Source organism: Quercus suber, unplaced genomic scaffold, assembly GCF_002906115.3.
Source record: "Quercus suber isolate HL8 unplaced genomic scaffold, Cork oak 2.0 scaffold_788, whole genome shotgun sequence".
NCBI lineage: Eukaryota > Viridiplantae > Streptophyta > Magnoliopsida > Fagales > Fagaceae > Quercus > Quercus suber.
Window position 1 is genome coordinate 274,354 of NW_027070224.1, and position 11,974 is coordinate 286,327.

At 34.5% G+C, this 11,974-nt stretch overlaps 1 protein-coding gene across 2 annotated transcripts; it reads left to right on the top strand.

The window, feature by feature from the left end:
• The first annotated feature begins 568 nt into the window (after window positions 1–568).
• On the top strand, window positions 569–7,573 carry LOC136064873 (U-box domain-containing protein 5-like). Of its 2 annotated transcripts, none has more exons than XM_065767266.1 (6): window positions 569–974; window positions 2,387–2,462; window positions 3,638–3,823; window positions 4,060–4,167; window positions 5,148–6,238; window positions 6,579–7,573. In XM_065767266.1, exons 2-6 carry the CDS (start codon window positions 2,409–2,411, stop codon window positions 7,318–7,320), a joined length of 2,181 nt encoding a protein of 726 aa, XP_065623338.1. In that variant the 5' UTR covers window positions 569–974; window positions 2,387–2,408; the 3' UTR covers window positions 7,321–7,573. The 2 variants fall into 2 exon arrangements, with proteins under 2 accessions (XP_065623338.1, XP_065623339.1); XM_065767267.1 differs by lacking the exon at window positions 569–974 and adding an exon at window positions 1,061–1,791.
• Window positions 7,574–11,974: the final 4,401 nt, after the last annotated feature.

Sequence of the window (11,974 nt, forward strand, 5' to 3'; positions counted from 1 at the left end):
TAATTTCTAATAAATTTAAAGTGGTCGTTTTTAGTTCTTAATACATTCCGTGAGTAATGACATTATACAAGAGACTAAAAGTGATCACATGGTCTAAAATCACATACGGTATAAAGTTTTGAGACCAATAATATGTTTTGCCCATTTTTTTTAGGTTGTGATTTAAACATGAACTGAAGTGATTTAATCTCCATCATTGGTTCATAAATATAAATGCAAGATTGAGATTCAAAACACGGTGATATCATTGACGACTGTGTACCATTCAAATTCAGGTTTGTTATTTATTTTTTTTTATTTAATGTTGAAAATTCAAGTTTATAAGTCGAATAATTGTCACACGGGCTGAGTCCAGAAAATTTTGTTATGTGAATCACATTGTCTGGGTCTGAGTTTAGTCTGAGTTTTACTATTTTGTAATCTTCTGTAGTTTTATCTTACGTCACTGTCATTGGACAATTATTTCTTTATGACGACTCAACACAAGACCATAACCGGCAACCGTTACGTAGGGATGCAAAGAAAAATAATAATTAATGTGCTCTTTTGCTTCTAATGCCAAAACACACAAGTAATCACTGAGAGTTCCATTGTACTAGCTACTATTAATAGTCTTTTTCTTTTGCGTAAAGAAAAATTTTCTAAGACAATTCCTGGGAAGGAACCTCTTTGTTTCCAGAAATAGCAACCAACTCTATCATTCATATATATGAGTATTATCTTCAGCTATTTTTCTTTTCATAACCTCTGCTTTCTTTACTACTATGTGAGTATGAATTCTCCAAATGAAGGATTTTGGCGTTGTCGTACTTCCTTTGGGTTTCTTTAAGCAGCTTGACTATGCTTGAAGTTGTTCTTGGCTTCCTCTAGGCTAATACTAGTACTACACAACAGCTGCTTGTTACTTATTGCCATAAACCAACTTTGTAGCTCATGGAAGTTCTGCGTTGGTAGTATGCCACTTGAACTACTGGGTATTTTTCTCTATTACCCCTTTGCATAAAAAAGACTTGCTCTTTTAGGCCTAGCTTGTTTGACTGTGAAGTTTATAATATGACCTTGTGAATACATATTGATATTGGTATAACTTTGAATTATCTATCATAATTTTATTGCTTTGTTTTATGGTTGTCATAGAGATCCTTGGTCTTTCTATGCTAGTTTTGTGACAAGAAAGGAGCCTCTGTGTGATTGAATAATGTGAATCAAAGTCTTGTTGCAACTTCTGCTGTGGAAAAATGGATCCCTTTTTAGTCAATATGCAGTTAAATTATGCAAATAATTTTACATGTAACTTCAAAAAAAAATTCATACTGTATACAAAGCACAAATGAAGAGGATGAGCCAAGTTTACTTGTGTGTTTTGCTCCTAATGCTAAAACACACAAGTAATCACAGAGAGTTCCATTGTACTAGCTACTATTAATAGTCTATTTCTTTTGGGTAAAGAAAAATTTTCTAAGACAATTCCTGGGAAGGAACCTCTTTGTTTCCAGAAATAGCAACCAACTCTATCATTCATATATATGAGTATTATCTTCAGCTATTTTTCTTTTCATAACCTTTGCGTTCTTTACTACTATGTGAGTATGAATTCTCCAAATGAAGGATTTTGGCGTTGTCGTACTTCCTTTGGGTTTCTTTAAGCTGCTTGGCTATGCTTTAAGTTGTTCTTGGCTTCCTCTAGGCTAATACTAGTACTACACAACAGCTGCTTGTTACTTATTGCTATAAACCAACTTTGTAGCTCATGGAAGTTCTGCGTTGGTAGTATGCCACTTGAACTGCTGGGTATTTTTCTCTATTACTCCTTTGCATAAAAAGGATTTGCCCTTTTAGTCCTAGCTTTTTTGACTGTGAAGTTTATAATATGACCTTGTGAATACATATTGATATTGGTATAACTTTGAATTATCTATCATAATTTTATTGCTTTGTTTTATGGTTGTCATAGAGATCCTTGGTCTTTCTATGCTAGTTTTGTGACAAGAAAGGAGCCTCTGTGTGATTGAATAATGTGAATCAAAGTCTTGTTGCAACTTCTGCTGTGGAAAAATGGATCCCTTTTTAGTCAATATGCAGTTTAATTATGCAAATAATTTTACATGTAACTTAAAAAAAAATTCATACTGTATACAAAGCACAAATGAAGAGGGTGAGCCAAGTTTAGTTGTGTCAATATTCTTTCCAACAATAGACCCCTTCTCCATCAAAAACAATTTTTTTTTGGGTCTGCAAGCGGGGCAGTTGGTTTTGTGTTTTTATTGTTTCTTGTTTGATTTACCATCTTGCTATTTATTTAATGTTGATATGTAAAGATCCTATTTTGGATTTGTTAATTTCTATAACAATTCCTCAGTTTAAACAATCAAGTTGTTTATACCAGTTTGCAGATTGAGGATATACATATGATGGGGAAGAATGGTGCTGAAATCATGGATCCATATGGTCGTAAGATTAAGGTAAAAAATCATTTCTTGACACTGAGGGTGGGGTTGGGGTAGATTTAAATTCAACTGTCACCAATCAAAGAATCAAGATGGTTATTTTATTTTTGATAAGTGTGAGATTTATTTAATTATGCATTTAAATCTATCATTTACCAACTTTGCTAAACTTAACATTTTTCACAATTTTCTGAGATGATAAGGTGTGAGAGGTGAATAATTACTTTTATATAAGCCCACTAGGAACACTACTTAGGTTACGTTTGGATCCGGCTGAAAAAGCCAGCGCGTCTGCGTCTGGCGTTTTCCTTCTTTTTTTTTTTTTTTTTTTGGATACATGCGTTTTTGGGTATGAGACAAAGTTACTGTTCACACACTATTCACGCACTATTTATAGAACCCACAACCACTTTATTCAGAAAAAAAAAAATATTAAAAATAGGTCTTACAGTACTATTCACACATTTAAAAATGATTTTATTACAGTTTTTTCGGACCCTCAAATTGTCCACTACTTGCATCTTAGCAAGTTGTATAAAAAGTTGTGTCACTAGACTTGTTCTTCATTTACTTTTTTTTGCCAAACAATAGAACTCCTATTTGGTTTCATTATAGGACTCAAGCTTGATTATGGAACTAGAGTTACAATGTTGAGCAGACGTTTACAGTAATGGAGTCTTTTAGTTGAAGATTATCATTTCTAGATAGGTGCGTGGTGTTTGAACAAATAGAAAGCCAACTATGAAGTAAGAATTAACCAAAAGTAGTCACTCCTAGGCTGGGTGACTCTGTATATAGCTGTAGTATTGTAAGTTAAATTTATAAAACAGAGAGCATAACTATAAGTCTCTCCGAATTGCGGTACTATACTACGGAAAATCTGGAAATATACAACATTCAAATGTTCACTTTTATTTTTAGGACCTTTTCCAACAAATGTGGAGGGCTCTGGGCTAGAGTTCACAGCATGCCCCTGCCCCTCCCTTATCAGCAATTGTTCTGGAATTTTCTATCAGTTCATAAAGGATTGATCCCAAGCTAGCACCCATTCATGGGATTGATCACATTTTTGAACCATGAAGTGACCCCAGGAAGGGGATAAGTCTAGATGGTTCTGTGTGTTTTTTTTTTTTTTTAAACTTTGTCTATTTCAGAATTTTCCTTTTATGACTATATCTCATTTTTTGCAGGTTCATTGTTTAATGTGTTTAGAGCTTAAAAAATTCGTTGATAGAATTTCAAAAATGCTTCCAGACATTGAGTCTGCCCGACCACGATGTACATCAGGGATAAATGCACTGTGCTCATTACATGCTGCCATGGAAAAAGCAAAATTACTTCTCAAATACTGCTCAGAGTCTAGTAGACTCTACCTGGTACGCATTTCACTCATATAATTTGCAAATAACTTGCATTTTGGAAAGAAAAATATCTCACACAATATTTACTCTCCAAATCTTGCATTTGTAATGAGTAGGAGCAAATGTTTCATCCTCTCCAAATGTTGCTCTTAAAATTTATATAGTCACGCAACTACATATGTCCTCATAGCTTTTATTTCCATCACTCTTCACTATCTAAGTATCTAATGACTTGGGTATAATATTTTCAGGCATTTGCAACGGGTAAGATCATCCTGAGATGTGAGAAAATACAGCGCTCTTTGGAGTTATGTTTGAGTCAAATCCAAAATATGGTCCCAACTTTGTTGGCTGCAAAGGTTTGCAATACTTCAGGTCCTTAATTTATAATTATTTTTAGTAATGGCATGTAATTTAAAGGTTTCAAAATTAATATGAGTATATTTCCATTACTTTGTAGATTGTATGAGGCTTCTTCATGCCTCCTCTTGTTATGAAATATTATTTACTGTATATAGGTATCAAATTGTTCCTATTTTGTAAGGTCTATGTTCTTACTACTTTTTGATAAAAATTAAAAATTTTTGGAATGCAACAAGTCATCATTAGTGAAATACAAGTTCCCAAAAAAAAAAATTCTTGGAATGCAATAAGTCATCATTACTGAAATACAAGCTCCCATTGTAATGACAGGTTTTGAATGTGTCGATGCAATGGGGAGACTGTAGATCACCTTTTAATACATTGTAGTGCGGCTTTTGACTTATGGTGTAATATTTTCTGGGTGTTTGGCATTCAATGGGTATTGCTGAGAAAATCCTTGATTTATTATGCGGATAGCGGATTGGGGGTTCTAATTCTGTTTAGAACCTTGTACCTTATGTGTGCTATGGACTATCTAGAGGGAAACAAATCAACATACTTTTGAAGATGTGGATTGCATATCAATTGAATTGCTAGCATGAGTAGCTTCTTTCATTAGTGCTCTTTATGAATGGTCCTGTTCATAAAGACTTCTCTTCATAATTTCATTGAGTCAATTCAATGTAAATATTTTTCAATTGTAATTCTTAGGCTACTTCATGTTTTTCTTTATGATTTTCTTTATGATGTAGTCTCTTTTCAATAAAATTAGTCTTACCTTTCAAAAAAATAAAAAAATAAAAATTGATGGCCATGGCACTTCTAATTAAAATGCTGTAGGTTGTGTTTTGGTCAAACTAATTTTGATATTGCAGATTCTGCCTTCAGCAGTCATAGTAACTTTATTATTTATTTGGGTACTATCCTTTTTGATTCCTTTACATTACTAAATGTCGAAATTGAAAATTGTCTGCAGATATCTGGAATTGTTCATGATCTTAGGGATGCAAAGTTTCCCATTGACTCTGCTGCAGAAGAGGCTGGGAAGGTTGTACGAGAACTGATTCTGAAGGAAATTCCTACGTCAGATTGTATAAATGATTTAGAACTTGAACCTATTCAACTTGCAGCTTTGAGGCTAAATATTACAACCCCTTCGGCTCTTTCAAAAGAGAAAATGTCTATTCAGAGATTACTTGATAAGGTCCCTGACCACATGGTCCAAAAGAGGAGCATACTGAAGTATTTCTTTCATCTTTTGAAGAAGTATGGGGAAATAATTGGACAAAACCTGAATGACAGTACCCTTGTGCGGCATGATGAGTCATCCTATCAGTCCATTGACTTTGGGACACCTGAACCTCCTGAGGAATTCAAATGCCCCATCTCTATGAGACTGATGTATGAACCAATAATTATTGCATCTGGGAAAACATTTGAACGGTTTTGGATAGAGAAGTGGTTTAATGAAGGTAATGAGACATGCCCAATAACTCATATGAAGCTGGACCATTTGTCCCTCACTCCAAACATTGCAATGAAGGCCCTCATATCAAAGTGGTCTTCTAAGCATGGAATTACTATTCCTGACCCGTCTTTAGAACCACACCTTGATTCTTTTGAATCCATGAAATCTTCACATTCCAGTTCCATTGTCAGCATAGGTAGTTCTTTGAAAGACTTGCACCTTCAAGTTAGCAGTGTGTCACTATCCTCATTAGGGTCCAGTCATGGTTCAGAAATTATCGAAGAGAAAAGTGACGACTGCTTTGGTATGCTCACTCAAATGAATGCAGAGCCTCAAAGACCTCACCAATTTGTAGATTGTTATGGCAAGATTTTAGACTTTCTTTCCGCACTTGCTGAAGTTTCTTGGGGGTCACAGTGCAGGACAGTGGAAAATGTGAAAAACCAAGTGCAAGACAAAAACGGCACAAGCCACTCTACAAATTGCAATGGGTGCATCAAACCGTTGATTAAATTTTTGAAGGATGCACTTAAATTAAGAGATATAAAAGCTCAGAGAGATGCTGCACAGTTGCTGTTGGCGATTTTGAGTGAAAACAGGTGATAATTCTTTTGTGGGCATTGTTTTTTCTCATATCCTATGTGGCACTATTTTAATATTTTTTGAGCAATAAGTCTAGGGACCCAACAACTTTCATAACTGTTAAGGTGGTTGGTGCTAATAAAAGTAATGTTAATGGTAAGCTTATGTAAAAATGATGTTATTCTAATTACAATTCAACACATCAGCAATTTTGACAAAGATTACGAAAATTATTGTCCCTAACATTTGAGTGTAAAAATATAGAAGATTTTGAGTGAAAATTAATGGCAATATTATTTTTGTGACGGGAGAAATCACTAGATCCAATGCTAACCAACTATCTACCGTTTCATGCAGAAGTAAAATGCCACCCTTCGATGAAGATGAGATTTACGTGTTGGCGTCATTTCTTGAATCTGAAATCACTGGAGAAGCCCTTGCTATCATTGAAATTTTGTCTTGCCAATCCAATTACCAGTCTATGATGGTGGCATCTGGTCTTCTTCCTTCCATTCTAAAACTCCTTGATACACAGTACAGGGAATTTCACAGAATGGTTATGAAGATACTGTGTAAGTTGTCCTGCAATGCTGATGTTGGATACCATATTGTATATTTAGACTTCATTCCAAAACTGGTTCCTTTTTTGGGTGATCATAATCAAGCACGGTTTTGCATCAATATTATAAGAAACTTATGCGATATTGAGGAGGTAAGAATTGCACTTGCTGAAACCAGTTCATGTATCAGTGCCTTTGCCAAAGTATTGGAAACTGGAACAGAAGAGGAAGAAGAACATGCAGTAGATGTTCTTCTTTCACTATGTCATGAGCGTGTTGAGTTTTGTCAATTGGTCATGAAAGAGAACATAATGCAGCTTTTATTCAATTTATCTGAAAATAAGAATTCAAAGGGGAAGGGTATTGCTATCAAATTGCTTCAGTTCTTGGAACATATCAGAACTGATGTTTCAGAATGTTCAACAGGTCCTAAAGCTGGCTTGGGCCTAGAAATCTCACGCGACTCTGGCAAGCACTGTAAAGAAAAGAAATCACGTTTCAAGGCATTTCGGTACTTTGGAAATAAGATGTCTGTATAGCCAGCTATCTTTGATAGCTTAAAATAGCTCAGATGTTCAGTCAAAACGTAGGATAGGATATGAGTGGTTTTGTAGAGTTTGATACCATTAACCATGCTAGCAAATAAGTTTCAGAATTAGATAAACCTCTCTTATATAGGAATGTAGAGTCCTGCTGCACTTGTAGTTGTAGTAAGCAGCAATTGTAAAATCCAGTAATGCAAATTTTGTTTTGTAGAAATGGGAATTTAGGTGGTGTTTGGATTGCTCATAACCCATATCTGAAAACTCCTATCTCCAATCCCACAATAACTCAAATCTCTCTACAATTTGTGTTTGGTTCCAAAACTGAGTTATATCTCTCACTCTTTAACTCTAATTTTTGGCAAAATGGTGGAGCCCACCAATTGGTATTGCACAGAACAGTAACATGGCTACCCATCACAAAACCCACAAAGAGACCGAAAGCCACAAACAGAATGGTAAGATCTCACTCTTTTAATTCATTTTTCTGCTCTACCATGCTCATCACAAAACCCAGAAAGAGACTGAAACCCATAACTAGGGACGGACCCAGGCTTTTAAGTTAGGGAGGGCCGGAGATAAGCGAAATTTTTTTTTTTCAAATACGCATCTATATAATATTAATAAACTATCAACCAAGACAAATACTCAAAAATCATTGTTTCTTAATATATTAAGATACAATCATCTATGAAAGAAGAACACGACGATCTTTCAAATCTTCAAAATCATTTAAGATTGAATCCAAACTAAATGTCGAAACTATATCCTTTTTCAATGTATAACATCTAAGAGAGTCAATACCGTACTGGAGGTTGTTTTGGTTTGGTAAAAAAAAATGAAATACTTCGGTACCAATTAATACTAGTGTACCATTTCGAGTTTACCGCTAATTTATATATATATATATTATTACATTTTGTGCATACTTTGTGAAAGGAATGTCAAATTACAAGCAAATCATTTTGGTGTGCAAAATGTAAAAAATAAAAAAATAAAAATCTTTCTATTCCAAAGTTAGAGGCACTCACATTAGCTACGTACTCTCCAAATATTTATAATATATTTATCTCACTATAACTACTATATATATATGTAGGGACCAAGTTCGGGCCTCTTGGTGAGTTACGGGAGTGGACCCAAGCCCAGCTAGCCCTGCAATTAATTTGTAGAGAGCGGAGTTAAGAACTAGGCCCTAGTAAGGGGTGCAACCACCATGCGCGGTAGTTCTCAGATGAATGCGAATAATGATACTCCTCGGCCTTTCTCTTAGGAGCTTGCAGTTCTTATGACTTCCTTCGCGGTTGGTTATCATTGCCCGTCTCCTTTCTTTCTCCTTTTCTTCTTTTTTTTTCTCCCCCCCCCCCTTTTCAAGAGGGGTCCCTTACATTATATATTGCTTTCCCCATTGATCTTGGCCCTACATTTGTTGCGCAACCAGGCCACTACTTGAGTACTTGTCCCATCAGCCACCTTCCCATTCTTCCTGTGGGTTGCGGCAACCAAGGCAACACTGTTCTACAATCCCCTCCTCATTAATGCGGCCAGGACGTTAGTTATGGGCATTTAATGTGGAGGTGGCACCTCGTCTTAGACTTGCTCCACCACCGTGCTCCCATTGTTGACGTGTGGCACTTGCTCTTTCCTCCTTGGATGTTCAAGAAGATCCCCCTGGATGGTGTGGTGCCTGAGTACTTCTATGGTCTCGAGTGTCCGAGGACAGAGTTGTCCTTGGACCAGTTCCTTGGGGACTGGACTTCTTACCTTTGTCCTCGGGCCCTACATGCATTCTCAGCATGGGCTCTTGGGCCTGATTTGAAACGGGCCGAGGCTGCCTAACTTTCTGGCCCCATAATATACAATTGCAAACTACTTTAGATATAAGATTCAAATTGAAGTTTTTAATGCAACTAACAAAACAAAGTTTGTGATATTTGATCGACATGCCGAGAAAAGCATAAATAAATCTACAAGATCAATATCTTGCTGAAAAATAAACTAAGGTACAACTTATTTAAATTATTTTAAAAATATTGATATTGGAGAAGGAATCCCATGTGATTTGAAAAAAAAAATTAGGAAAAAAATGGATTTCTCTACTTCATTTGAATGAATTCAATCTAAAAGATGGTTTTGAAAATTGAATAGTTGCTAAGATTTTTGATGCGCCTTCAAATGATAAAAAGGTATGGAAGAAAAAAAAAACACACATTCAACATGCTATATTAATTCTTTTTGCTGCACTATTCCAAAATTAACAAAATAAAAAAATTTATAAAAAACTGTCACATCATTGAAATTTAATATAAATGCAAATACCTATGAAAAATCTTAGCAACAAGTTCAAACTTTGTAAGATCTAATCAAGAATCTCTTAGAGCCAATTCATCAGTAATTAACACAAATGATGCAACAAAAGGAAAATGATGAAAGCTTAAAAATTGAACAAATATGGACGGACTAAATTTCAAATGATGAAGATGGACAAACTGATGATGACAACAAGTGTCACCATACCGCAATAACAAAGCATTGAAGAAAAAAAAAATTGTAATGAAACTTTTTATTACATCACATAATAAAAATCAATAATATATAATGAATTAATATGCTTTTATCAACTTTTATTATACAATGTTACTCCAAGTTGTTTTCATTATTGCTCATTACTTAAACAAAATAATTATAATAGATATATGTGTGTAATTTATAATTGTTACTTTTTATGATGAACTCATTACTAACAAAGTTTTATAATAAATATGCTATAATATATGTATAATATTTTCCAAAAACAAATTTACATAAAATATTATAACATTATCCGTGCATCGCACGGGAAACTTACTAGTTATTTTAATAATAGTAGTAATAATAAGTTTGTAGTTGTAGATGGCAGATCACTTGTATCCTCAACAAAAGTAATACAGGTTTGCCTATCAAAAAAAAAAAAAAAGTAATACAAGTTTGATTAGTCAAATGCCTTTGAAACTTTGTTCTTTTAATTTTTTTTAAAAATAAAGATCTATTTGAAATTTAAACCGTCCAAGTTCACGTGGGTAGTGTCAGGGCACACCTCCACACTTAATAAGTCTCTTCTTTGATGAAAAGTAAAAGCAAAAAGCAAAGAAAGTTCAAAGAAACATTGTCAGTAAGAAGTGATACAGAAGTGGAGCAACTCTGGACGAAAGATGAAGAAGAAGAAGAAGAACCAAAGACAAAAAGGAGATGGACGATGATCAGCGAAGTGGCTTTGCTACCAGAAAAGTGGAAGAGACAGTAGGGATTTGGGTATCTTTCTTTTTTTTTCCTTCGTTTTTTTTTATTATTTTATTTACATGGGTCATGGGCTCCTGGACTGGTCGGATGATGGGCTAGGGGGGTTATGATTTTTGGAAGGGGGCCCAAGCAAAAAACTAAGGGGGGCCTAAGCCCTTTTTTTTTTTTTTTTTGTTTTTTGAAAATTTTACCTACTCAAAATTTTTTTTTTTTGGGCCCGGGGGGGCTCGGGCCCCCTTTGGCTCAACGTGGGTCCGTCCTTGCCATAAGTCAAAAATCCCATCCCATGCTGCCAACAACACCATCATCGTCCAAACCCAGCAAGCAATTCACCAAAGACGGGTCTGAAAACCCTTTGTTAAGTAAACCCGACCCATTCAATGCGATAAAAAACTAGTCCCAGCCATGGTTGTGGGTTTGTGCTTATGGGTTTGTGTTTGTGTGTTTGATCAGTGAACATGGTGGAGTGGGTCTGAAGAAGAAAGAAAGAAAGAAAAAGAAAAAGAAAAAGAAAGAAAAAACCAGCAAGAAGAAGAGAAAAATAAAAACTATTGGCGGTGGAGTGCGTCTAAAGAAGAAAGAAGGAAGAAAAAAAAAAAAAACAGAGTGATATGAAATATGAATGACTTGACAATGACAATGACAAGTTAGAAAAAAAGGTCTCACAAATATGATCTTTTATAATTTTGCCACTATAACTTATATTTCATAATTTGAAAATATAAAAATTTGTTATTAATTTTTATCACTTAAATTCAATTTTTTTGAGTTTTAAGTAATAGAAATAATACTAAAAAGATGTTTCCAAGCAAATTTTTTTTTTTAATCCCACATTTTTTGGATTATGGGTAATGATCTAGGTACAACCTTTTTTTTTTTAATGCAATTTTGGTATTGCAGTGTTGTTTAGCTGCAACAATGTAATTGCTCGATTTCATTGTACAGGTTACCTTTGTTCTATGAATTTTACTGTTGTTTATTTCTCAACTTTCTCTCTTTTGTTTACTTGTTAATTTCTCAATTGTCACTCTTTTGTTTACTGCTGTATATAGTCATTGTCCATAATATCCTGCTTGCAACAACAGAAAATGTCCATAATACCCTCAAACAGACAAACACAAGTCATAAAAATTTCTTTCAAATTTTAATCAGTAAGCTAAAGTAACTCGGTTAGAGCGTGTGGCTATTAACCACAACATCGTAGGTTCAAGCCTTTCTTCTAGCGTTCACACTATATGTCTGTTTAGTTAGATTATTTCTTGCCATTTTTGCTACTATTTATAGGTGTCATTGCACTTTTTGGTATTATTTATAAATTGCTAAAACTGAAAAATTATTATTGAAAATACGTAAATAAAGGTAAAAGTTAGTT

Bases quoted from the DNA above. Each gene is read 5' to 3' on its own strand.
- LOC136064873 (XM_065767266.1), top strand. From the start codon at position 2,409: ATGATGGGGAAGAATGGTGCTGAAATCATGGATCCATATGGTCGTAAG. The intron at 2,463-3,637 runs GTAAAAAATCAT...CATTTTTTGCAG, and splicing joins CATATGGTCGTAAGATTAAG to GTTCATTGTTTAATGTGTTT. The intron at 4,168-5,147 runs GTTTGCAATACT...AATTGTCTGCAG, and splicing joins CAACTTTGTTGGCTGCAAAG to ATATCTGGAATTGTTCATGA.